At 35.6% G+C, this 26945-nt stretch overlaps 1 protein-coding gene across 8 annotated transcripts in view; it reads left to right on the top strand.

Annotated features, from left to right (window-relative positions):
- Window positions 1-23316, top strand: part of SOX5 (SRY-box transcription factor 5) — a 993423-nt gene extending 970107 nt beyond the window's left edge. For all 8 annotated transcript variants that reach the window (XM_082351965.1, XM_082351966.1, XM_082351963.1 and 5 more), the window contains 4 exons: window positions 8022-8130; window positions 10740-10913; window positions 16472-16688; window positions 18295-23316. In XM_082351965.1, coding sequence (XP_082208091.1) covers window positions 8022-8130; window positions 10740-10913; window positions 16472-16688; window positions 18295-18598 — 804 coding nt within the window. In that variant the 3' untranslated portion in view covers window positions 18599-23316. The remainder of the gene's footprint in view (window positions 1-8021; window positions 8131-10739; window positions 10914-16471; window positions 16689-18294) is intronic.
- The last annotated feature ends 3629 nt before the right edge of the window (window positions 23317-26945 follow it).

Raw genomic sequence — 26945 nt, 5'->3', positions numbered from 1 at the left:
AGAAAGAATATGTTCCATCTTATTTATTTTGCTTCTCATAGCAGCTCTCATAAAATATGTGAAGTTTTAGCTGTTCATTAAAATGAGATTTTAAATATCTATTCTACACTAAATTTTTTCCCCTAAAACTACCGTGGATAATTGAAAAGTGAACTATAGCCCTGCTGTGCCTCTTTCTATTTGTCAGACCCAGCATTTCGGAACCAAACCATTTCTCTTTAAAACAGTCCAATTATATTTATTTAACTGAGGTAACTACTGGCTACTGAGGCTGCATTTATAAGAATGCGTACAGTTTTATAGCTTTTATTCTATGAAAAGGAAAAATTAAAGAGAAAAGGTCTATACGTTTCTGTAGCTCAGTAACTGAGTTACCCATTGTTTATAGAACAGTTATCATCAGACAACATTCCAGTTTTGTGTTTACATCTGTGCAGCCCTCCCACCTACCGGACACCCTGTGTAGGTTGTGAATTTTATTATTTTACTTTGTTGGCCTCCTATTTTTCTCACATTAAGCCTTCTGATTTGACTTGGTGTGCACAGTATCTGTATCTGCCCTGGTTTGAAATAAAGTCATTTTTTTAGACTTTGGCTGAATGCTGAACACATATACAGACACTTGAAAACTCAGGTCTTAGTTTTTCCTCTCCTGCCTTCCCTCTTCCACATGTACAGACCGTAAGCACCCCTGGGACAAGTAAGCAAGGACCAATATTTTACCATGATATTATTCATGTGTACACTCTTTGTGAATGATTTCTTTCCTACGGATTCCTTTGAGTGGCTCTTCGGTTCATTACCCCACACACTCAATGACTTCTTCCTCTCCATGGCAATAGTGTTGAATTTGGACATATAACTGCGTGTTTCACAATGCACCTAGAATCTGTAAATCTGAGTATTATTGGACAGTCCCTTCACAAAATGTATTTCAATAATCATATTTTTTGGGTTTTGTTTTATAATTTGAAATATCCTCCTTGAATTTAAGAAATGATGATAGAATTCTCAATTATAAATGGAGTACCTTTACATTTTGAAACATAATTAACAGCTTCTGAGGAAACTATCATCATGGATAGAGAAACATGTATAACTGTATACATTTGTCAAAATATTTTTGTTTTGTTTGAGCAACTCCAGTCAAGTGGAACATAGAATTGAAAGAAAATGTAAAGGGCCTTTAATTCAACATATCATCTGATGTTGAATTGCCAGGCAAGCAGTCATATGGCCAATACTTGAAAACCTCTGGGGAAGTGAAATTTTTTGCATCCTAAGACAGCCCACTCAATGGAGAGACAACTCTTTTATATAACTCTTCCTTCAGTGGTTCGTTATCTTTCACTTGATAACTTACAACCATTGGTCAATATTCTGTCTCTTTACTACATATGGCCAAATCCTCTCTTTTTCACAAAGAACAGGTCTTGATTCTTTTTAAACATGGAGGTTCTTAAGAAATTTAAAGACAGAGATTGTTGATCTCCTCTTCAACTCTCTCTTGCAAGGTCCTGTGCAATTTCTCCATGAAGACAACAAGGATATTGACAGGAACATAACCCAAAGCTGAGTTAAGTCCAAAACATTATGGCCATAGTCTGCATTCCAGTTTTTGTAGAAAAAGAAACTAGACCATTACAACATAGTTTTTCTTAATGAATCCATACTAGCTTCTTGTTGTATCACATCCTGTACTAAGTGCCCTTAACTAATCCTATAACAATCAGCTCTGTCTTTTCTGGAACATACATTAAGTGCTCAGGTCATTGTTCCACAAATTCTCTTTATTCGTGAAAAATCACTATTAGTTATTTATGTACAAGTCCTAATATTTCTCCCACTTTAAAATCAGTTCTTTAAAAATCATAAATAGGGATTCATCAATTTTATCCACAAGTCATTTTACTATCTTAGAAATGTATTCATCCAGATTAAGACTTGAATTCATAGAAGCTGTGTGTTTCCTTCAAAACAATTCTATCTTCAGCTTCGTAATACTTCTTAAGAAAACTTGATCTGCCAATACAGTTCATTTTGACCAGATTGCCTGATGAAACTAAGTTTCTATGAAATTTAGCAAGAATTATACTTCAAGAAACATTTCATGAAGCTGGCTACCAAAGTTCACAAAAGGAAATTAGATTGTGGAAACAAAAGTATGGGTTCTAATTTATTATTTTCTCCACTAGGGGTATCTCTGAATTTAGAAGGGGAAAAAAATCAGGATTAGATAAGGCTTTTTTTGTAGTTGACTAAACCATAAGACATTTATGGACCTTTCCAACCCCTTAGCTCATATATCCATATGATTCTATGATGGAGAAAATGAATGGAAAAATATTCCTAAGGGATACTAGATTTCAGAGTACCAAAGTGTCTGAGAAATTCACATTTGACCAGAATAAAATTAGTAAAAGATTTCTTCAGATTGCATTTTTGTTGGTGTTGGAGGGAAATATGTGTGTGTATGTGTGTGTGTATTTGTACATAATTTATTGTAAAGCTTTTACAACAAAGCTTTCTTTCCCATTTGTGTAGTTAGATTATGTGGGTGGATGCTTATTTTTTAGAAAATGGTGATCTCAGTAAGCAAGGGTGAAACCAAGAGATTGAAGGGGATCTCAGACACATGCATTGTTTTTTATGTTTTACTTAAGCTGATGAAAAAATTCTCCAACTGATAAATCGTTATGACATTATAAATAATCTTTCATCTTCCTTGGTGGTCTGCGAGGGTCACATAATTGGAGGGTTAAAAACCTTTTTTTGTTTCTTTTTTCTTCCTGTGTCATTAGTATAGAAGGAGATCATAAAAAAGGTCAGCCAGAAGGGGTTTAACTGTTACTGAGTCAACATTTGACAGTCACACTCTATTCTGTCATTTCATGCATGTGCTTTTTTATGAGTTTTATAGCTTTGTGAGCTTTATTTCAGGGATGTCCATTATGATAGCTGATCCACAGCCCATCTCTTTCTTTGTGTATGTGTGTCTGATGGTGAGCAAAGCTTGTCATTTATATAAATCCCAATTTCAAGGAGTAATAGAGGAACCATCTACTCATGCAGTTTAGGCTTAGGTAACTAAGGAAATATCTACTTCCTCTAGAGTACAGTTTGTGTGGTTTTTTTGTTTTGACTGCTCTATGAAATATCAACAAACGATGTGCCTTTGAGCCTTTACAAGCACAGTGAGTTTTTAGTTGTTTTTTTATATAGTTGAAGTAATGGAATAGGAGAACTTTTCAATTTAAATATGTACTAGACTTACTTATATTATGGGGCTATAAACCATCATGCCTGAGAATCAAATGGAAAATAAAAAAGATTAAATATATTGTCAGGGATGATACACAAGAGGAAAGAAAAAATCCCAACAACTTTTAGAGTTGTTACAAACATTCTCCTTTTTAATGCATATTTGCCCACTACTCTGGCTGTAGACAATAAAGGATCAAAACCACAGCAGGATACTTAATACTCATATTGAAATAACTATTCCTGTAATTCTTATATTTTAGGAAGAATCTTTATCGCTTCCATTTCCCCTATTTACTTTTTCCCTAATATTAAAAGCATATCTTTTTCATTTTTTAAACTAATGAGAATCTGTCATATATTACAGCACCATTTTACAAATTAGGATTCTGAAACTCAGGGAGGTTAATTGATTTGTCTAAAGTAGTATAGCTAATATATATGGCAGAGTTTGGTTAAAATGTCATGTTCCTGATCCCAAAGCCATTATTTTCTATATGGGTTATTTTCTCTATTTTCAAATATGTTCTTTTCCCACTGATCTCTATAGCCTTTTGCCATTCAGAACGTTGTTTGCTTAGAAAACACTGATCTTTACTGACCACTTCTAATCAGCTAATTACCCACATCTCTTTAGATATTTCTTGGCTCTCCTTGTTGATTCCCGCCATAGTCTGGTGTCATGTGCAAACAATACACGTGCTGTTTTCCATTATGCAAGTCATTGGATAAGCCACAGAGCCCAAAACCAGCTGCCAAATTCCCTAAGTGAATATTAACACATTAATAATAGTTATTTGAATGTTGAGTTTTAGAGTTATTCATTTGACCCCAAGAAACTATATTGTCTAAAACTTTCTTTTCTTCTGTAGATCAGATACAATTCACTTGAATGTTTCTTCAAGTCATCATAGGATCAGAAAATTTTTCAAGTTAAGACAAACTTTACCTTAAGTTTCTTCTTGATCTTAGTAAACCTACAGAGTTGTATAAGGTTTGATTAGCCAGATAGGACTCATCTTTCCAAAGGAATTCTAGTTGTTATCCAATAGCTAGTTTTCATCCAGTAGAAAGCATACAGGTCGTCTTGTTTGGTCCTTATTTGTAAATCCTCAGGACTCTTTCATTTTGACTACTTTGTAGTAATTAATGTGTTTGCACCCTGTACTCTGATCTTCCTCAGAGCAGTTCAGAATTTTGGCCAGTATTTCTTTAAGGGTGTTTTTTGTTTGTTTGTTTGTTTTATTTCTAATAGGAAAAAAGTAGAAGAGAGAAAGATGAATGAATCTTATAAGTTTCAGGGCAGTGTTTGGGTAGTATTGAGAAGGCAGAAAAGTATAAGTGCTATACTGGATTTATGTTCAAGAACACTGGTCTTAGACTGGGGGCATGTGGTGGTCTTTTTCTGTAAAAATTCTTGACTAATGTGCTGTTTATCAGAACCAGTTGGCACTAAGAGTATAAGTTTGGTAAAAATTATCGCCTCTGCCCATCAACATATTTTTCTATTTCCATAAACTCAGTTTCTTTGGTGTTTCTTATTTCCAGCATCTTCCCATTTACCACCTCCCTACCTGACATTTACTGCCCTCATTTTGTTTCAGCGGTCTCTATTTAGAAAGGATTAATTTAATTATAAGAACTTTGAGAATCACCTTTTTTCAGTAATATTCACACATTTGAAAAGAGGCTTTGGAAAGGGAAATGTTTAACCCAGGGTGCAGAATTAGAAACGGTTGTGTTTTAGATATGACTGTGCATAGCTGGACTTTTTGCAAAGGGGATGGCCAGGAACGGACGGGATTAGAAGTAGTAGGGTGAAAGGAATCTTCCCAGTGTACCAGCATTTGTGCTTTATTACATTTGGTTGATTCTCCTCCTATATTCCTGAATAGATTGAATTTAAACTTATGAAACCTATTCTTAAATCCAACTCATTCTTTTGGTAGTTCAGTATATTATCTAGAATCCTATTCACACATAGATTTATATCTACCTGTGTACATAAGAACTAAATATGAACTTTTACAATGGGATCAATTTTCATATGGAATTGTATAGCTAATTATTTACTATATAACCACTGTATTATATATATATATATATATATATATATATATATACACCATATATTTACCATATAACCATTTGGGTTTTATGATACACCCCTTACCTCAATTCCTCTGTCTTCTGAATTTATTGTCAGCCAGAGTTTCTAAATTGTGGCAATGTTACCATTTTGATTTACATGCTACTGTAAGGTGTTTTAATTAAAAGCACACCACACCTTCTTCAAGTCCTCCAATCACTTCTCATTTACCCTGTTCACATGACTGAGAATTAGCTTAAATGACTATGTGAAAGGTCACAAAAGAAGTGCAGCTTACTGTGTTTACTTCCACTGTCTCCTACTGACATCCTCTTAAGAAGTATCATAAATTCCACTTTGGGGTAACTAATTGAATCATTTTATTATACTCTGTGCTTTAGAGGTAGATGGTTAGAGGTTACTTATTGTAAAAACTACTTGTGACTTTCCAGCTCATCCTTTGCTAATTTTAGCTACTTGGTAAGATGGTGCAAGATGCATACAGCTGAATGCAGAATCTTCAGAGTCACTTAACATTTCATTCTTTTTCTACTCCGACTGCCTTCATTTTGCTGTTTCTTCTTGAAAGACTTTCCTTCAAAATGGAAAACTCTCTAGAAACTATGTAGCATTATTGCCCTATACACTTTTTTTTTTAAATTTTATTTATTTATTTGTTTGTTTATTTATGGCTGTGTTTGGTCTTCGTTTCTGTGCGAGGGCTTTCTCTAGTTGTGGCAAGCGGGGGCCACTCTTCATCGCGGTGCGCGGGCCTCTCACTATTGTGGCCTCTCTTGTTGCAGAGCACAGGCTCCAGACGCGCAGGCTCAGTAATTGTGGCTCATGGGCCTAGCCGCTCCGCGGCACGTGGGATCTTCCCAGACCAGGGCTCAAACCCGTGTCCCCTGCATTAGCAGGCAGATTCTCAACCCCTGCGCCACCAGGGAAGCCCGCCCTATACACTTTTAAATCAAAACCTGACAGGTGATCCATGCCCAGTGCATTCCCCAAAGATAGTACAGTAAAGTCTTCATTGACCCGGGGACTCTCAGATTATGTTGATGGAATGTGGTTTTTTCTTTAATGTAACTGTCTTCTATTTTAACAGCTACATTTACTATAAAGACAGTCTGTTAAGCTGATGTCCTTTGTGCTCCTGGGCTCAGCTGAATATATACAGCAGACTCTCTCAGCAAAAGAAATGTAGAACATGTAAAGCAGATGAAAATACCAGTTTCATACACAAAACAAAATTGGGTGAGGTTCTACATTTTTAAATATATCATTTATTTCAACTTTAGTACTATATGATCTTATAGAACTAAAGTTGGTATAAACTATTTTGTTTCCAGTTTCTCTACTGTATTTTATACTGATTGACAATTTAAAATATTTTTTCTATTAAATCGTATATCAGACTTTGATGAAGAGACATGGATTCCAAGGCCACCAAATTAAGAGAATTTTTCATCTAGTATGTATAGTTGTAATACTGTCAGAGATTTTGTAGAGATAAAGTATATACTGTATGAAGAATTTCAGTACCCTGTTGGCTCTTGTTGGGAACGTTAGTTGGGTCCTTTACCTGTAATACAATTATCTTAAATAGTTGATTATTTTCTGTGAACTTTTTATTGTGTCAGTAGCTGTTCCGCAGTGTATGTGATTCATTTGTGTAACTCATGACTGTGTTCCTCAGAAAATGAGGTGCATAATTACAAAGAAACATGAGCAAATTTTATGAAATCCAATAGGTGCTTTTCTTAAAGCTGCTTTGGAACCACATCATCCTCAGCGCAATGATGGAAAGTTCTAGAGAGAGTTGTAAACCTTTTATTGTATGCTTTTCTGTTCTTAAAATCACCCAATTACTTAATTTGGAAATAGTTTAAAATCTCATGTGGTGTAGATTAAGCATTATATTTTTCTTGAAAATAATTTACTTTGTAATGCCATGTTCTCCATGAATTCAAATCATGCACTGCATGCTTTCAAATGACTTGATGTCTTTGCAGATCTAATTTTGGTATATTTGTATCTCAAATAATTCTCCAACTCAATATTTTGGCTTAGCAATCCAAATCAAATCGTGGTCCAAGTAGCAGGCACTCACACTGAATGTACAGAGACTTGACAAGCAATTAACAATGAATATTGAAACGTCTTCATTACCCTTGCATGAGGAATGCAGATGGCATTTAGGGAGATGGCAACCCGAGGGCACTACTGTGAATTATGTTTCAATCATTTGGTCACCTGACTATTGGAAGACTTTCTCTGGGCCTCATGCCACTTCTATACTTTTCCTGTCCAGCTAAAAATAAAGCAGGAATTCCAAATGTTGTAAAACAGGTTGCTTCCATGAAATTTCTATGCACATTTTGTGATTTGAGAAGGTTATCTCCAAGGATCCCAGCATCCATCCTTTAGGCTTAGCAAACCCAAATGCCAAGGCTATATAGGGGATTCTACGAATCAGAGTTCCTTCAAAAATCCTGCTGGTCATTGGCTTCAATTACCTCAGTATAACGTGGTGAATGTGCAAAGGTGAATAAATCAGCATCTCATCCCTTCCAGAAGCTAATGCATTATATATAGCCCAAGGAAAAAAATGTCCTTGAATAATTATAATTTCCAGATTGAGATCTCATTATAAATTTCTTTTTTAAAGGAAAAAACAACACTGGAGAGTCTGACTCAGCAACTGGCAGTTAAACAGAATGAAGAAGGAAAATTTAGCCATGCCATGATGGATTTCAATATGAGTGGAGATTCTGATGGTTTGTGAAATTTTTCGTATGTATTCCAGTAGTGTGCAGAAGTGTCTGTTTAATACCAATTAAAACTACTAAAAACTATACAAGACAGCCACCTCCTACCTGATCATTACAGTAGAGTTCACATGTACTGAGTGGTTCCCACGTGCCAAATGCTCTGCTGAGTGCTATGCGTAAATCATCTCATTACTCCCCAGCACAACCTGTGAGATAAGAACTCTTACAGATACAGAGATTGGCCCTTAGGAATTTTGAGTCATATTTTCCAAGACTACAGGGCTATAAGCGCCAAAGGCAGGTCTTGGATTCAAGATGGCATGATTCTAAAGCAAATGCTCTCAATCATCATCTACCCTGTCTCTCACTTCCCTATTTCTTACACCTGAAACAAACTTTTCAAAAATTTTTTTCTATAAGCTCATTTTGAAGTTTTCATTTGTCAAACCCTGACCAGAATACATGGCTCAGAGGACATTTTCAGGTTAGTTTCTTGCATTTGGGACCCTTTCCCTCTTATACTATCTACCATTCTGTCAGGTGCCCTGCCTACCCTCTGTAACTCAACTAGAGCTCCAGCTGTGCGGCCTCATGCTTCCCTCACGTGCCTTGAGACTTCTGTTGTCTGCGTCATCTTTGAATGTTCTAAACATCCACAGGGACAACTAAATAAATTGATGCTCTAATTCTAATAGCACAGCAAAGAGGGAAAAAGAAGAAAGTGCTTTTCCTCTTACACTGAGCCCCAACTGGGAACCTCTCTCCAGTGTCAGGTGACATACATGCATTTCAAGAGCATGGTCCTCAACTTTGTTACTATGGCAGAAGCTCCCTGCATACAGAAAAGACTGAACCAGGGCAAACCAGTGAGCAGCCAAGGGACTAGCCAAACTTGAGCATTTAACCAGATAATTCTATCGAGACCAAATTTTATTGAATTTCATATCTGAGAAAAGTCTGTGTTTTTCTAGCCTATTGTATCCAGACGTTTCCTTCTCTTTTCTGCTTTGCTTGGCTAAGATAAACCTGGCCTAAGTACATACAAAGAGCTTTTTTAGCTTTGATGAAGTCACATAATGTTCATTTTATTGCTTATGTTGCTGTAAGGTGTGAGAACAAGAAAAAGCAGATGTGCAAATGATCATTTGCTAGCTACAAACCCATTTTAGGAAGATGTCACCATATATTAGCACTCATTTTTGTCAATAAAAAGACAATTACTTGTAATAACACATTTCATAAATTTTAAGTTGTATCAGCATGATAAAATATACCCACTGTAATCAGCATTAAAACATCAAAATTGTTGTTGCTGTTATTTGTTATATTCAGTCATGCTTATATGCAAAATATTTTCCAATCTTCATCACACCAAAGAGCATATTATGAAAGAGAAATAATGAGAAATTCCAAATAAGCTGTGTTTTTTGTTTGCTGCTATAGAGGTCTTCAAGTCTGGGTAATTTTGGTTGATTCCTATTCCTTCAAATTAAGAAAGGAAAAGGAGTATGAAGGAAGAAAAGAAGAGCAGTGCTCTAGAACACCCCAAAATATTTGAAATTTTTACATGCTAACAATATATCTCTTTCATCTTTTGTAATGATAACCCTGGAGAACATAGTGCCAGAGTTATATGTTTTGCTTCTCCTTATTTTCTTTGCCTGAATTCAAGTATCTCTGGAAGCAGTTTAATCTGCTGAAGCCATTCTACAAAGTCAGATAAAGCCTAGAGGAGTGCCTGAAGCTCCCCAAGGTTCCAGTGTGACACTTGGTCGTGTTTTATCATCCTGAGTCTTGCTGTTTGGAATGTAATTATCAATGGATCTCTTTGGATAACTTAGATGTTAGTGGGAAAATTCAGGGAAATGAACATATTTTTTTTCACCTTAAATATGTGACTGTAGACTTTGTAAGAAACCATAGAATGTAACTATTCGTTTGTTCTTTTCCTACCATTTTCAAATATCTTTTGGGAACCAGACTATCATTGCTGCATCAGCATATTTCATGCATGTATTAGCATATAATTTCAAAGAAAAGCCAAACACATTATAGGAGATATCTATGTTGTATTTTAACCTTAAACATTTATTTAGCAGTGTTTTTAACATAGCCTCAGAGAGAGAAAAAGGGCATGAGTATGCTGTGTTCTGTCAGCCTTCAGGTAGCAGAGACACATCCTTACCTGTAGTCATCCATTCTGCTGAACAGTTTGGTGTTACACAATTTTGTGAGCTTTTTGACCTATCTAATATTTCTACAGTACCGGCATGCCTGTTGACCTAACCCAACTATTCTCTTTCCAATTTGTATCAAAGATCACATATTCAAGTTTCTTGTGTGCTCTTGAAAGTAAATGGTGAAACAGTCCGTAATCCATTGAAAGAAAGGAAAAATATATTAGAAATGGACTTAAAAATAGAAATACAACATTTGACACCACGAGGCTTATCACAGAAACTTCATAAACAAGCATCTGGCTCAAGAATTAGAAGTACCATTATTAGATGTGCTTTTGATTTTCAGATATTTTAATAGACTGAAAAACAATAATGTAAGGAAGGGAATTGCCATAAGTTTTAACACTAACGTGAAGCAATGTTCCCTGTTTTTAGGAAGTGCTGGAGTCTCAGAATCAAGAATTTATAGAGAATCCAGGGGGCGTGGTAGCAATGAACCCCACATAAAGCGTCCAATGAATGCCTTCATGGTGTGGGCTAAAGATGAACGAAGGAAAATCCTTCAAGCCTTTCCTGACATGCACAATTCCAACATCAGCAAGATACTGGGTAAGAAAAGTATTAAGGGTTAAGTGATGTATGAAATACAGGTACAGTTTTGTTTTCTGCATTTGTTGAAAGAGACTGGGTTTGGAAGCCAGGCAGCTCATGTTTTCTACTTATCTAAAAATTAGGTACACCATACTGAGCCTTTTCTTCTGACCATGAAGCATTCCACATTTATCAAGAAATTGTGCCCAAATTCTGATTTAGATGTGTGTTCCTACACTAGTTGTTGTAATATTCCTCTTCTTCAAAAATTTAAAATATTTGTATTAAGACTAGGAAAAAAAGCTCTTTTCACACAAGCCACTCAGTATCGGTATTGACCTTATTTGTTCTTTTCCTTTGTAAACACTATAGAATTCGTCACGTCGTGGGGGTGAGGGTGGAGGTGGAGATGATGTCTGTTCTAATACTATAATTGAAAATCAGTTTAGATTGTCAGGACACAAGAAGACGTTTGGGTGCGCATTTTTTAATTTTTACTTTTAGTATCCTTACGCGTATTTTCAGTATCATTTAAAAAGGGACTTTTCCTGCTATTGCAGCTTTCAGCTTAACAGATGACAAAAGTACATATTTACCCAACATACATAGACACTGAAGCACACAGCAAAGATGGTTGAGAGGAAAGAGTACTGATTATAAAGAGACCTATTATACACCAATTTAAGTCCCAGAAAGAAGGAAGGGAAGATGCCATTTCTTTGGTGCTGTTCTCTTGACATCATCGTCATCATCAGTGTCATCCTCACCATCATCTTTACCTTCAAGAGCATGGTGTCCAGGTTCTTGACAACCTAAGCAAATTTTTATTTTCTCTGACTTCTAAGAGCTAAATAATAAAAAAATTAGAAGAAGAACGCTTAACTCTATCAGCACATTTTGTCTTTGACGAATAAGTAACAAAATTTGTTGAAGTTATTAAAGCTTTGTTAAAATCCATAGTGCACTGGAATTACATGTAGCTAATGTAGTGTGCCTTTTGATTCTTTACATTAAGGAACCGATCATCTGAAGGTGGTTACTAAACATGTACATGCGTTTTTATGATCCCGTATTTTCAACAATGGTAATAGGGCGCCTCCCAGTCCACAGTGTACATTTGTAATGAAACAAAAACAAACAAAAACCGTTAGCTACTTAAACTTGTGTCTCAATTTTCATCTAAATGATATTGCGCTCTTTAGATGAAGGTTATCTCAAAAGATATGAACATGTGAAGCTTTATGTGTACATAGAAAGCATGAATATTTATGCATAAATATGTATGAATATTTATGTATAAATATATATCCAAATATAATAAAAAACTGAAACTGATCAAAAGAAAATGCATATTTTTTGCATCTCTACCATCTCTGATCTATTTTTCTTTTTTATGACAACATTCTGCCTTCCATATGAATTTTTCATTTAAAAAAAAATACCGTATCTGTTTCATTTGGAAAAACTCTAGAAAAGAATAAAATACTTGATGTAAGCTTATTTCATATTTTAATATATCAGTTATTATCAAATTAGAAATCCCCAAATGTCAAAAAAACACTAAAAACTAAGATTGTTTAAACTGTCTTTATATCATTCATTTATGTGTCTGAATACTAAAAAAATAATAATCACTGATTAAAACTTTACTCTAAGTATGAGAGAAATACCAGTTTTGATGATGTGAAATATTTTAGGAAATAGAGCAAAAGCCTTCATGGGAAAGAGATGACTGGCTAAAAGAATTCCTTTCTGGTTTGAAGGAGAGAATATTAGAATGACTATATGATTATATCATAATAGGCTGCATGAAAGAGAATGCTACCTGACTTAAGATTTTTCAATGAAATTATATTAATTAAAGATATAGCAGGAAAAAAAACCCACCGAGGTGTCTTGGGCCTCAATATTTAGTCATAGCTTCAAATAAATAAGTGATCTTCAGATATCCACAAGATCATTCTAAATGGCTCATTTCATATAAAAGTACAAAGAAAGCTTGATGTTTTCCCTTTTACTGATTGTTTTGGATAACAGCCTCCGACAGCATGCTGCTAATTCATTCTGCTTAAAACAGGCGCTTGAGCTGGGTTGACATTTTACGTAGTCTCTGGAGATCCTAGTTGACATTTTAAAGGGCTTCTAAGCATTTTATAATACCCTAAAATCTGGTTTTAATAAGCCATTCTGCTGAAATTGTTAACATAAGGAATCACCTTTTACCGTTTGGCGCTAGATCAGGGGACGGGGGACATCTTTTTCTGATTAGGTATACAGTAGTTAGAGTAAAATGTGCAAACTCATTACAGACCCCATGGAGATGACACTGTGGCCCAGCTCAAACTCTTCATTTTTATTGTGTTGCCAGATTTAGAAAGGAAAAGAGCACTTTCAAGACTGATTTTTTTTTTTTTCTCATTTTGAACATCAAATATTTTCGATTGAATCTTCTTTTTTGTCATCAGGAGGAATACCTGAATGTGCTTAATTCTCTTTTCATTGTTGAAGGCTCATCTTTTGAAAGCAGCAGGGAACTTTTACTCCCTGTACCTGGTCCAGGGTGAGCAGCCAGCCACACCCAAATCAAGGAGATGTTTTCATCTCTTTTGAAGGTATCTAAAATGCTGTCCTCCCATCCTCATCTGGTGTGTTTCAGGGGGTTACATTTGCAGCTACAAACAGTGGTTGGTGTACCTGCAAAGCCATTGAAACCAAAACCAAACTGTCATTTGGTTATCCCCATTCGAAAGCTATTATTAAAAAATGATAGCTGCCTTTGCCACCAAACTGAACCACTGTTCTGCTCGGTCATATAATGGAGTAGTTAGCTTAAGCATTAACTGGGTCAAATTGTCCCTTAATTCTTAAGTTTGAAAAGACATGTAGCAGTGATATGGCCATATTTTTCAATGTAGCTCAGAATTCAGTGATACTTCCAGAGAAATTATATTATCAAGTTTCAAAATATTTTGATTCCAGTTCATACCACAGTTAGAGGCCAACTTATTTGAGAATTTACACATCCTTTACTATCCTTTTTTTCTCTGCATTTTAGCCAGAACAACTTTAGGTTCCTCTACTCCCCCTTCCCACTACAAGGCCTTGACCATTCTATTCTTCCTCCATAGGCTACTCTTGTTTTTTCAATCCCTCTAGGAGTCATTTTTGCAGCGATGCCTTCCTGACCTACAAAAGATTGATCTCACCTCCTTATCATATGTTTTCATAGCTTCCTGTACTTTCCACAATTATAATGAAAATTATACATTTTGCAATTATGTATTTAATGTATTTCTTCTCGGCTGGAATATAAGCTCCAAGAAGATAGGAACCATAACAACTCACTGCTGCATATCTAGTGATGAATACAGCATCATGCACGTAGTAGGAAATCTAAACATAGCTCTTACATTCCAAGGCATGTTACTATGAGGCATAAACATTCCCCTTCCTTAGAGAAAAATATTCTTTTTTGAGCTAATAGAACATTTAGACTTAGGGAAGAATCTTTGGCAATTCCTATTCTAACTGAGAATGCTAGTTTCTTTGTTTTATTTGGTGGTAAACGTAGTTAGTGAATTTCAAGTCAACCATCCTTGATCCACTGTTCGATTTCTTTAATTATTCAGTAAGTTATTCTGATAACTTCACTTTTCCACTCCCTATTCTGAGGGTCAAAATTCTGGTATACATACTTATAAGAAACTCCACAAGAAGAATTGATCTAGTTCAATAGTATTATAGGTTTACTTGTGTTTATATTTGCACTGAGAACCACATAATGATTTTCAAGTGCCTCTAGAAAATAATGTTGAATAATAAAGAGTTTGAGGTTGTACCTACAAATGATACGGCCTGACCAGCTAACTAAATGTTGGACACTGTATTTAAATACAAGTTTGAGAAAGGAGTAGAAAAATAAACTCTTATTATTTGAACTGTAACCTGAGTTTCTGTTGTAAATATAATGAAATCATATTGGCTGTCTAGATTGGAAAAAATCTGTTTATAAATCTTTGTTAACACCTACATGGATATACCCACCCAGGCAACATCTGTTCCAATAGGAAAGAATTCTAAGGGAAGAGATGTTGTCCCTTTCTCTGCATTCCTTTAATAAATATAACAGCCCATATTGAGGAATTCTGTACATTTGTAGGAAAGTACTATTCATTAGTGAGCTATTTGCATTTGAGATGTGGAGTTATGGTTGAGTAATGAATTCATTCAAAAGGTTTAAGATCTTGCTTAGATGACTTTGGAAGGCAGGTAAAGGCAGCAGGTGCCAGTACATATTTGCTAGGGATTTCCTAATTCCAGTTATTTTGGTCTTTGTGCATTTGGGTAGAGTTGAGCTGATTACTTGCAGATAAACATCTGCAAATAGATTTTTCTCACATTCTTAATAAAAAATAAACATTACTACTACTTCTACTTCTATTACCACTGCACATAGCCATACTGATAGAATCAAAGCTTTAAATCACATCTATATTGAGAATAAGCATAAACTATTTTTAATTAAGCTTCCAATAGTTGTTTTTTTACAATTCTACTTGAATCCAAACCAAAATTAAAAGTGAAAAGAAAGGGAAAACCAATTTGGGCTAACATTACTAATGCATACTCTATCACAGGAAGTGACATTTTTATATATTATTGAAAGCGATTTATTAAGAGAAAAATACTACTGAACACATACTTATTATTGTAAGTTTTGATTTCTGCTAGATCCTATATAGTAGATGGGTGTAGGTATGTAAGGATACATGTTGTACCACAATTTCAATTCTGTCAAACCTAAGTTTGAGTCAGTGGTCCACAATTTAATAGTTGTGTGACCTTGGGTAAGTTACTTCATCTATTTGAACTTCAATTTTTTTACTTTAGAAATAGATATAAATGTTGTCTGCTTATGAGATTATGGTGAAAGGTAAAAACGAAACAACTTATGTAAAGGTTTTAGTACAGTATCTAGCACACAGTAGTTACCCAGTGCATGTTCATTAATGTATTTTTTATAATTAGAATTTTAATGAAATGAATTTTTACCTAATCACATAAGCATATTTAAACATTTGGGAGAGAATGAGAATTACACGTACCATACGTTAGAAACCTTTGTAGTAAGTAATGTACCCTGCATAACAATACTCAGTAACTAGATAATTACCCTCAGATTCAAAATATGTAATGCGTTTTTGCATAACTTTTCAGTTCACAGTTGAATTACATCATGGTCTAATGTAGAAATGAAAGATATTTCCATTAAATCATCTATGAGCTTTTAAGTACATAAGGCACAAGTTTGGCTAAATTGTTCATTCAAGCCAGAAGAAAACTATTGCTTAGTGTTTGTATCTCTGGGTGCACAGTCTTTGAGGACACTGCCACCAACACCTCTGTTCTTGTGGCATCTCACCTCTTGAGTCAGAGCTCACTAATCATAACCTTTTTATGTATTTCTGGGATTTGGCCAACATTTTGACTTTAGATTTTCGTGTTGTTCTCAGTTATACCTTTTTAGGCTCCTCAGCCGCTGTGCAAATGAGAATTGTGACTTTTTTTCCTCATAGGATCTCGCTGGAAAGCTATGACAAACCTAGAGAAACAGCCATATTATGAGGAGCAAGCCCGTCTCAGCAAGCAGCACCTGGAGAAGTACCCTGACTACAAATACAAGCCCAGGCCGAAGCGCACCTGCCTGGTGGATGGCAAAAAGCTGCGCATCGGGGAATACAAGGCAATCATGCGGAACAGGCGGCAGGAAATGCGGCAATACTTCAATGTTGGGTAAGGACCTTCCGGTCATTTTCCCATAGAGAACATTTCCTGTTACACTTAATGGGATGTGAGATGTATTTGTTCAGTTGAAAAGCAGCATTTTGAGAAAGCACCTGAGCACAGTGTATTTTCAGAGACTAAACTGTCCCCTTATAATCCTGAGAAAGAACACTTCATGTGAATTCACTCCAGGCTCCTAGAACAATGGCTCTGACGCGGGAGCTTTGTTAATAGCTGGTTTGAAAATAAAATATCTGAGAATAAAGAATTTTGAAGTTTGCTATTAAAAACATAGAAGTCTTCCTGGTTCGTTTTCTTGCTGGTTTTCATTACTTCCAAGGCCTCACAGTGTAAATTCCACAGCAGCTAACAACTTAGCTGATATAATACAACATAAAAATGATTCCAAAAGAAAGACTTGTTTCTGAATATAGCAGAGTCTCTGGGCTCTCAAGGCACACGTGTGGCCTTACAAGATCACACAAAGTAGGGATTCTCTTCAGGGTAGAACAAGTTGTGAATGGGAAAGTTTCCTTCTGAATTAAGGATGCCTCTCTTAGTATGTCTTACCCTGCTTCCTATGGCAAAGGCCTGCAACCACATTGTTTCTGCAGAATTTTATCAAAAAGCACAGAAATAAAGTTGTTCATATCTGGAACAGTAAGTAAGATCCTGAGAGCTTCTTAGAATAATAAGTACTGTTCTGAAAATGGCCAGAGGATACTTTAAAAAAAAAAAAAAAAAAACTTTTCTAATCTGCCCTATCCCCTCCACTCCCCTGAAAGCACCTGCTTGCTTTGTCCAAAGGGTCTGTGACTTATATCCCAGTGCAGTACTCTTCTCCACACTGAGCACGAGACCCAACGCTCCTTGGGGAAACAGTAAACAGACGAATGAATGAAAGAAGGCATAAATGAACATCATCTATTAATCCCTTCGTACTCGGACCAGCTACAGAATATATCTGTGGAGCCCAGTGTAAAATGGAAATGTGGGGTCCCTGTTAAAAGGTTTTTAAGAATTTCAAGATTGTGACAACAGAACTTTAAACCAAGTGTAGGATGTTTCTAAGCCCTGGATCCTGTACAGCTGCGGAGGTGGTCCACCCATGAGGCCAGCCCTACTTCCTACCCCCACTGAAAACTATCTCAGGGATGAGGTGGACCATGTTCAGTTCTGGTGAGTTCTGGGCAGTAAAGTTTTATTTTGAGAGCTCTAAGACTTTAGGGTTTTTCCATTAAAATGGAATTATCTTTAGGTTTGATTCTTTTAAAAACTGTTTCGACTTGTTATAGTGAAGGAACAATGAACTCGGGGTCAGGGACTTGAGTTCTGCTTAATCTTTCTGTCCCTTAGTTTCTTTTCATAGAAAAGTAGCGATCACGTTAAGAATCAAGTGGGTAACACGTTCAAATGCCTTGTAATCTATAAAGCACTACATAGAAGTAAGGTATTGGGATCAAAGTAGGATACAGTTTTCAAAATGTGGGGCAACAGGGTGAAAATCACGACCTTCGAGTTGGACAACCTGAGCAAATTAATTATAGAGTAAGCAAGGCCTGCATCCAACTGGCCACTCACCCACGGTCTCTTTTTGGGAATTCCTCTCCAACAGGCAACAAGCACAGATCCCCATCGCCACTGCTGGTGTCGTGTACCCTGGAGCCATCGCCATGGCTGGAATGCCCTCCCCTCATCTGCCCTCGGAGCACTCAAGCGTGTCCAGCAGCCCGGAGCCTGGGATGCCTGTGATCCAGAGCACTTACGGCGTGAAAGGAGAGGAGCCACACATCAAAGAAGAGATCCAGGCTGAGGACATCAACGGAGAAATTTACGATGAGTACGAGGAGGAAGAGGATGATCCAGATGTAGACTATGGGAGTGACAGTGAAAACCACATTGCAGGACAAGCCAACTGATAAGGGTCAAAAGATTGTCGTGACCTTAGGACTTAAAGAAGCCCTAGCTGGTTCATCCTTACCAGTGGCCAAGCACATTAACTTTCTCATACACTGACTGTTACTTTAACTGTTAGTCTTAAATAGTTGGGACATCAGCTGACTAATAGACCTCAGCCTCAAAAGGCTTGGAAAGGAAATAAAAATACAACAAGCAAACAACAATATCAACAACAAGAGATTGAAATAAGCTATGGGTAAAATAATGCCAGTAATTCAGCTGCTACATCCAAGCACTGAAGTCTTACCCGTCAACTTTTTTTTTTAATAAACTTTATGGCTGTTTGTTCTACAATGTTCTAGAAATTCTCACTCAGGTACACAGTGCCAACAAGTGGCTTGTGAATGTGTTTTGTTGTTTTGTGCTACAGTTTTTAAAAAGAAATAAGTTTTGTTTTTTGGGGTTTCTGGGGTTTTTTTCCTTTTCTTTCTCTCCTTTCGTTGTTTTTGTTTTTGTTCTTGTTTTTGTTTTCGGTAATGCACCTGACAGAAAAAAAAAAAGAAAGATGAATTTCTCTTTACTTCTCTCCACCTTCTCCATCTCTATACTTTAAAGATGGGAGTCTGTGCATGGGGGGGAAGAGGGAAAAAGAGCCTGTTTTTAACTTCCTTGCTATCCACCACAAAATAAGCAATCATTTTCTTTAGAGGACTTTCTTATCTGTTGCACACCACACTACATCTTTGAGCAAGTGCCAAATTTGTACTGAAGTATTGACCCAGTTGATTTTTTCCCTTTCCTTTTTCCTGTTCCTTCTTAAATTAGGACAGTGTTAAATCTTAGACAATCCCTTGAAAAACCTGAAATACCAGCAGCTGGTGAGATTTGACTTTTTTTTTTTAAATGGAAACTGTAGGTGCTGTTCTCAGGTGAAAAGAGAGAGAGAGAGACATAAGAAATTTAGAGAAAAAAATATTTTCTGATCTTGGATTTTTGTGTGTATGTATGTGTGTGATTATGGTACTAATTGGAATAATGTTGGACCATTGTGAGTTAAACCCACATCTGGGGATGAAATCCCACATCCTTCTAAGTGACTGGTCTGGAAGCAGCCTTGACCTTGACTTTGCACTTCAAATGACAACTTAACCAATATAGGGCTCAGAAATTATATTTTTAAACTTCGAATATGATTATTATTGGACGGATCAGGGGGCCCTGTGTAATAGAGGGGTGCGTGTATAACAGGGAAGCAAACTGTTCCCAGATGTTCCTTCTCCCTGGTCAGATGGTTCCACTAACATTTCCTACCTAATGATTTCTGTTTGTTTTTCCTGTTGATAACTTCAAGCAAAACAATCATTGTTTCCCTTGAATATATTTGCCCGTATTCTAGAAATATAGAATTAGCTTATTTCTTCAACATTCCATCCTTTCCTGATCAGGAAATGGAACTGATGATTTTATAAGGTATTTTTCATCCCTCCATGAAATGAGGTGGAGGCCATTTGCATTTCAGAATTGTGGGCCATGTGAATTTCATGCCGTAAAAAGCAGGACTTGATTAAAAGTTGTCGCAGCCCAACAAGAGGGAGCCTGGCTTAGCCCAGCAACCCTTGCCACCGCTCTACTCTTGCTGTAGGATGAATCCACTGAAGTCCAATTTCTGATTCCAGCAGAGTGTGCGCATAGAGCAACAACTGATGGTGACGGGACTGCTTAGACTTTGCCAGCCAAGTGCCAAGGCAGTCATAGGGCTTGTCCAAATACATGGGAAATCATTTAAACTGAATTAGTGTTGTTTGTGCTGAACCATCAGACAGTAACTACTCCAACCAGTAGCTTGGATGTGCTATGGTTTTCACTCCAGTCGTCATTTTCCTATCCCACCCTCCCCAAACCTGACCCTAAAGTTTGATTTTTACATATAAATAAGAAAAAAATCCTTTTTATTTTTCTCTCTCTCAAAAGACTTGCTCTGGGGTTTTGCTTGGAGGAGCTAATCATATCCTGCATGTCAGAGACTTTGCTTTGTTTGTTTTTCTGTTTGTTTTTGATGACTGTATTTTCATTTGAACTGCCTCTTTTTGCTAGTGTTGTAATAATGATGATGATGATGATAAAATAATAATAATAATAGTAATAATAATAATAATGGTCAGCTGTTCCCAGATTAGTAAGTTATGCATAATTTATTTCTCCCTTTCTATTTTATTCTCCTCTGATTTGGAAGTACAGCCAATAAGTTGTTAGATATTTAAAACAAATTTCCATCTCCAACATGTATGTATATATATGTATACATACATGTATATATATGCACACACACACACACAAACACATTCACTCACACAGTTTCATTTATCCTTCCATAAGTTTTCTCCTTTTTAAAAGTTTGGCCCCAACAAATGTCACATTCTGGTGTTTAATACCTACAAGTGAATTAATAGGAGGGTCGTATTCAATCTCAGTTAACTTAGGCTCTCATCACTCATTTTAGTTATTTAATTGCCACAGTCATCTACAGTCAATTGCTCTTTTGTTTTTGTTTGTTTTGTTTTTAAGCACTCTGGATAAAAAAATGGACACTTGTTTTTATATCGTTATTATGTACAATGTGAAAACAGATTTTTAAAAATTTGTTCTGTCTTTGTTAACAAATTCTTTCTGACTTATGTGGGTTCACCTCACGTTTGCTGGACACTTATTTTCCACCATGTTATAAAGATGCTTTGTTTTCATTTCATGACTTTGGGCTACAAGAATACTTTGTTTTAGCTCCAGGTAGATGCCACTGAGGGCATTCATGGCTGACACAAATTCTAACACACTTACCAGTGAATTGACAAAACACTTCTGTTTGGTCTTTTTGTTTGTTTTTTACTTGTTTTATTGGAAGGGGAAAATGAAATTGTTAATGGTGACCTTTAACAGCTGAAATTCAGAAGTTAATTCTATTTAGATTCATGTCAGAGAGACGAAACTGTACATGGATTGAAACAAAAGCAAGTTCATAGCCTTGCATTATGTTCTCTTGTTCTGATGTCTGATTCACTGGGGGTCACAATTGTTTTGCCTTAATTTTCCCCAAAAGAAAACAAACAAAAAATCATATTAATGTTTAAAGTGCTTTGAAGTCATTTGATAAAAGGTGCTATGAATGGCAGCCTACTGGGTTAGCACATTGCCTTCTGGCATTTGATTGGTTTATCATTTTTGTAAAGGATCCTAAAACCTTGTATTCTTTTTCTGTGCCCCATGATGACCAAAAAAGATAAGGGAGAGGAAATGAGAGTAAGAAGATCAAACTCAAATGAACATAAAGTCTCCCTTCTCTCCCCTTCCCTACCTGCCTGTTCACATTTCACATTACTTGCTCTCTCTCTCTCTCTCTCACACACACACACACACACACACACACACACACGCACAAACCACAGGCACACACGCTAACCCTAGTACTGAGGGATAATCTTGCCAGAATTCTGTTTTTTTATGGCTGTTGTAATCAGTTCTTCTAAAAACAGTCATGTTTTAATATGAATCTAAGAGCATCACTGGAGAAAATAGGTTAAAGTTCATATATAAGTTACGAAGAATTTGTCTGGTCACTACAATTGTATAAAATAACAAAACTGTTCTTCAGTCCACTTATACCTAAATTAGTTAAGTCGATTTTTAACATTTATTTGGCATCTACAGTTAAGAGTTAACCATGTATAAAATCCCTCCCAAAGAACATAATCATTATTGAAACCAAATCCTCTTATAAGGAACAAATATAAAAGAATTTCTTTGATGAAGTTATTTCATAGGTTTGATTTTGGAGTAGACTTTTTACCTTAATTCATTTAAAGAAAATTATCTTTAAATATTTTATGGTCCAATTTCAGATATTTTCTTAATCCAGAAGATGTTACTGTTCCCAGAAGAAACTTCTTATATCACATTTAAAACATCAAAAATCATTATGTTTTCATTCATTCTAATGGGTAAATTATTTGAATTGTAATAAACAACTGTATATTTACAAACAGGTTTATAAAATATTTGTCTATCAAGTTAATAGTAAAATAAAAATTATGGGGTCTGCAAGGAAAAATATGAAGCCCACTTAAAGTGGTTCAGAGATCTCTTTTGTCTTATAGGGCATAGGTTTTCTTTTAGACAGGCTTTTACAGTATTTAATTTTAAAGTTTCCTATAACTGTCAATTTCCCAGGTTGAAGATGATGTTGGGTTTTCTACTGATTGATTCCTGTCCTCCCCAGTGTTTCTGTCACTGGCTCACTAAAACAGTATTTATACAGCTCCACTGGCTCTAAAGCTCTTAGTCCTTCTAATGTTTTGGATTTTATGAGTAAAAATGGGAAAAATGTAGAAAAGAGACAATCAAATGCCTGGAGCTTAAAACAAAGTATGTGCAACCTACCATCTCACTTGAAATTTAATAAAATAAATAATTATGTAAATATAACATAGAGTTATAGATTTATATTTTGTTCATAACACATAGTGTAATATAAGTTGTATATTTTCATGTTTTTGGTTTTATGTTATCATTCATGCCACAATAAAAATAAAACAGGAGTTTATGTACTCTTAAAAAAAAAGATGTGGGTTGCCACCAACCTGTTTTTTTTTTGTTTTTGTTTTTGTTTTTTGTTTTTGCATTCTCTTTTTTCAGTATTACTGCCATGCAAGGCACCAATAAAAACAGCAAATGTGTTCTTTACCTATTATACTGTGTTTCTTTTCACAATTCTTGTTATGGCGGTTTAATCATTAGTTTTCTTATAAAAAGAGCAAAAGTATGAAAAATAATTTAATTTTGTTTCCAATATAAATAACCTCACTTCCCTGAAGTTGACTTTGAACTGAGAACTAAGGGTTTAGATCTTAGAGGTGGACGTTCAAGAAGGCCTCTTTATAATGCATCTCATCAGAGAGCTTCACTGTAATGTCAAAAGGTATCCTTCTTGTATGTAATTGAAGCTAATAACACTTAAAAATCCTGCAGCCTGAAGCACCCTTAATGTCATTTTTCCCAAGCTTGACACTATCATTGGGGCAGGGTTTCTACACTTTAGAATTGAACTTCAGTCTACTGTTGGTATAGAAATTCTAAATTTCAGATTATGAAAGTAAGAACTGTAAATAATTTTCACTTTACTGGTATCTAATTTAGAATAATGGATATTTCTAAATTGTTTAACATTCTGACATTTAACCTCTGGATTCTACCTTCAGCTTTTTAAGCAAATGTTAAAACAAGAAGGCTCCTTTCCTTCCAGTGGCCATTTTTGCTTGTCTCTTCCACCATAATATGTATTTCTATCTTGATAATTTTATGTGTAATCATTTCCCATAAGGGTTTTTGGTTGGTTGGTTGGTTGGTTGTTTAATTGGGTGGTTTTTAAATAAGTATCAAGAAACTGGGTTAGATAACATCTGGTTCAAATGAATATGAAGTAAGTATATAAAGAAGGTATGTTCTACTAACACTTTGCCCATTGTAACCCTTCACAGAAGTATCAATAGTTTACAATGTCTGGTCCGTGTGCTACCTGCTTTAGAATTAACTGTTAAAAATGTAGATTCTTAGGCCAGACTCCAGATGTAGTGAATCAGAATCTCTAGGGACAGGGATAAAGCTGTTGCTATTAACCAGCTCCAAATAATTATTCTGCTTGCCCTAGTGTTTCAAAACAACCAAGAGCTGGGGCTATTTTCCTCTTTTATCTACCTTTTGTGCGTGTCAAAATCTGCAGATCCTATTGCCTACCATACTTTGACCTTAGGCCTCTATAAAAACCTCTGTGAAGCTGAGGGTCAGTGATTCATCAAGAGTTTGAGCCTAGAAAGAGCTCTCAATCTGTCCCTTCATAGATTGTTTTTGAGGGCATTTGATCCACCAGAACATGTGCACATGTTATCCTCGTTTCTCTGCTTCTCCTTTTGTTCATCATGGCAAAGCAGTAGGCTTCAGAGACTCCAGGCCAGTCGAACACCGAAAATACAACTGAAACACACAAAACTATACCCACTTAATATTTGCCAGAAAATTGAGGTGCTTTTGAAAGGAAAATATCCATTGTAGAAGTGGAGAAATGATCATTCCATGTAGTGTTTTTAGTAGACCACCCACAGCTACAGTGGTCACAGTCTCATCCTGTTTCTTCAGGAAACAGCATCATCGGAGTATGTTAAGTATATGTAGATGGAGAAATCCTGTCTGCTTATGAAAGCTTGCCTCACCCAAGGTGCAAAATCCCACCTTTGGTCTCCTTCCTACCAAATAAAGTTCACTTAGTTTTGTCCTGTCACACTGTATTTTAGAAACATTCTTTTCTTGGCCTTTATGTTTTTTAGTTTCTTACGGAATATTTAGGACTAGCATGCAATCATAGATTGTTTTTTTACTGCCAATGCCTTGAACAACCAGAAAAATTCTGGCAATAGTGAAAAGAAATGCATTCTTTTTTTTTTTTTTTAATCTCAATTCTGACAATTTTAGAAATTGGTGTTTGAGGAAGTTCACATATGTGTTTTTTAAAAAATCAAGATACTGTCATTCTTACCAAATTTTAAAGTTCAGAAGTTATCCCTACTTATAACTTGACATCATCATCGAAACCTCAATTATAACTATGGAGGTGAAGGTAAGCATGAATTAGTTCAGTATCTAAGTTAAAGAATATTTATGAAAAATATCCAATTTATTTTTCTTGAGTTTCTAAAGCAACCTAATAACTAGCTGAGAAGACCTGTTTTATAAGTAAGCATTGTAATTAGTATGTAAAGCATATGCAATAGTATTGCTAAAAGTTCTTAAAAATAGTTACATTTTATTAAACAGGCTAAACATCTGTTCTGCAATTTAGTTTGTTCTACCAATTTGCTTAGCAAAACTATTGATTTGGCCAGAAAGTTCGTTCGGGCTTTTCTGTAACATCTTACAGGAAAACCCAAACGAACTTTCTGGCCAACCCAATATTTTTACCACCAAGAATGAACCAGTTCAGCTCTGATCACAATATTTCATCATTTTGCAACTAGGTCCAGATACGTGAGATTTTACTCTCCCTATTATTACCATTTTCTAAATATACAAGTGAATATGGTATGGAATGGTACTTTGTTGGTATTCAAAATATAACCAAGAGGATGAAAGTTGTTTTATCATTAATGTCTCCACTGATTCAATTTAAAAGCGAAAAGAAAAATTAGGAGAACAACTGTAGGAATCCAGTAGGCCTAAGTAAACACCATCATTTTGTACATTGCCTGTTCAATTTAGTATTAAATTTCAGATTCTGGAAAGCAATCCTAATTACACACAAACTGTAAAATATATTTGAAATAAAGTCTTGTTTATAAAATCACTGCTGTAAATTTTAAAATCACTTTTGTGATAACTTTTTTTAATAAATTCATGTGGTCCTGGTAGAAAGTTGGAGAAACCATAGAAAATATTTAGATAATTACTTACATGGAAGTAAGTAATTACTTACATGGGAGACTGGCTTTATTCAAATTGTTCTAACATTGGCCTTTGGTAAGCATTCATTTTGCCTTATATTTCAAACCTACAATTGACTAGAGTACAAGTTTATAAATTGTGGTTGCATGAACTTAAGTTTGATTCAGGACTACAATTATTACTAGTAGGCCCCAAATAATTACACAAGTTGTCATTTTTATTTGGGAATGATCTTTAAGAATCATTGTCTTCTACTGGGTTAACATGCACAAGAGGAGTTAATCTGCTTTCTTTTTTTTTTAAAGTATTGCTTTTTTATTTATTTATTTATTTATTTATTTATTTATTTATTTATTTATTTATTTATTTATGGCTGTGTTGGGTCTTCGCCTCTGTGTGAGGGCTTTCTCCAGTTGCGGCAAGTGGGGGCCACTCTTCATCTTGGTGCGCGGGCCTCTCACTATCGTGGCCTCTCCCGTTGCGGAGCACAGGCTCCAGACGCGCAGGCTCAGCAATTGTGGCTCACGGGCCTAGTTGCTCTGCGGCATGTGGGATCTTCCCAGACCAGGGCTCGAACCCGTGTCCCCTGCATTAGCAGGCAGACTCTCAACCACTGCGCCACCCTGATCTGCTTTCTTACGGTCAGGGCTTATTTGACATCTGGAAGATGAGTTAAATTGCTAGTGGTATAACATTGGGCACAAATGCTAACTAAAGATATTGAAGAGAGAATTTTAGATTGTCCTCATTAAAGAGTTATCCATTTCCCTGTAACCCACTGATTTTGCAGATCTATAAGCTTTGATATTATAGCCTATTATATCACCTATATCTTAGACTCTTGCTTATAAAATCCTCTGGTGTAGCTTTATCTTTGTCTCCTAT

This window comes from Balaenoptera borealis (assembly GCF_965194805.1).
Source record: "Balaenoptera borealis genome assembly, chromosome: 13".
NCBI classification, from domain to species: domain Eukaryota; kingdom Metazoa; phylum Chordata; class Mammalia; order Artiodactyla; family Balaenopteridae; genus Balaenoptera; species Balaenoptera borealis.
The sequence above is the reverse complement of the archived record's forward strand: the minus strand, read 5'-3'. Positions and strand labels throughout refer to the sequence as shown.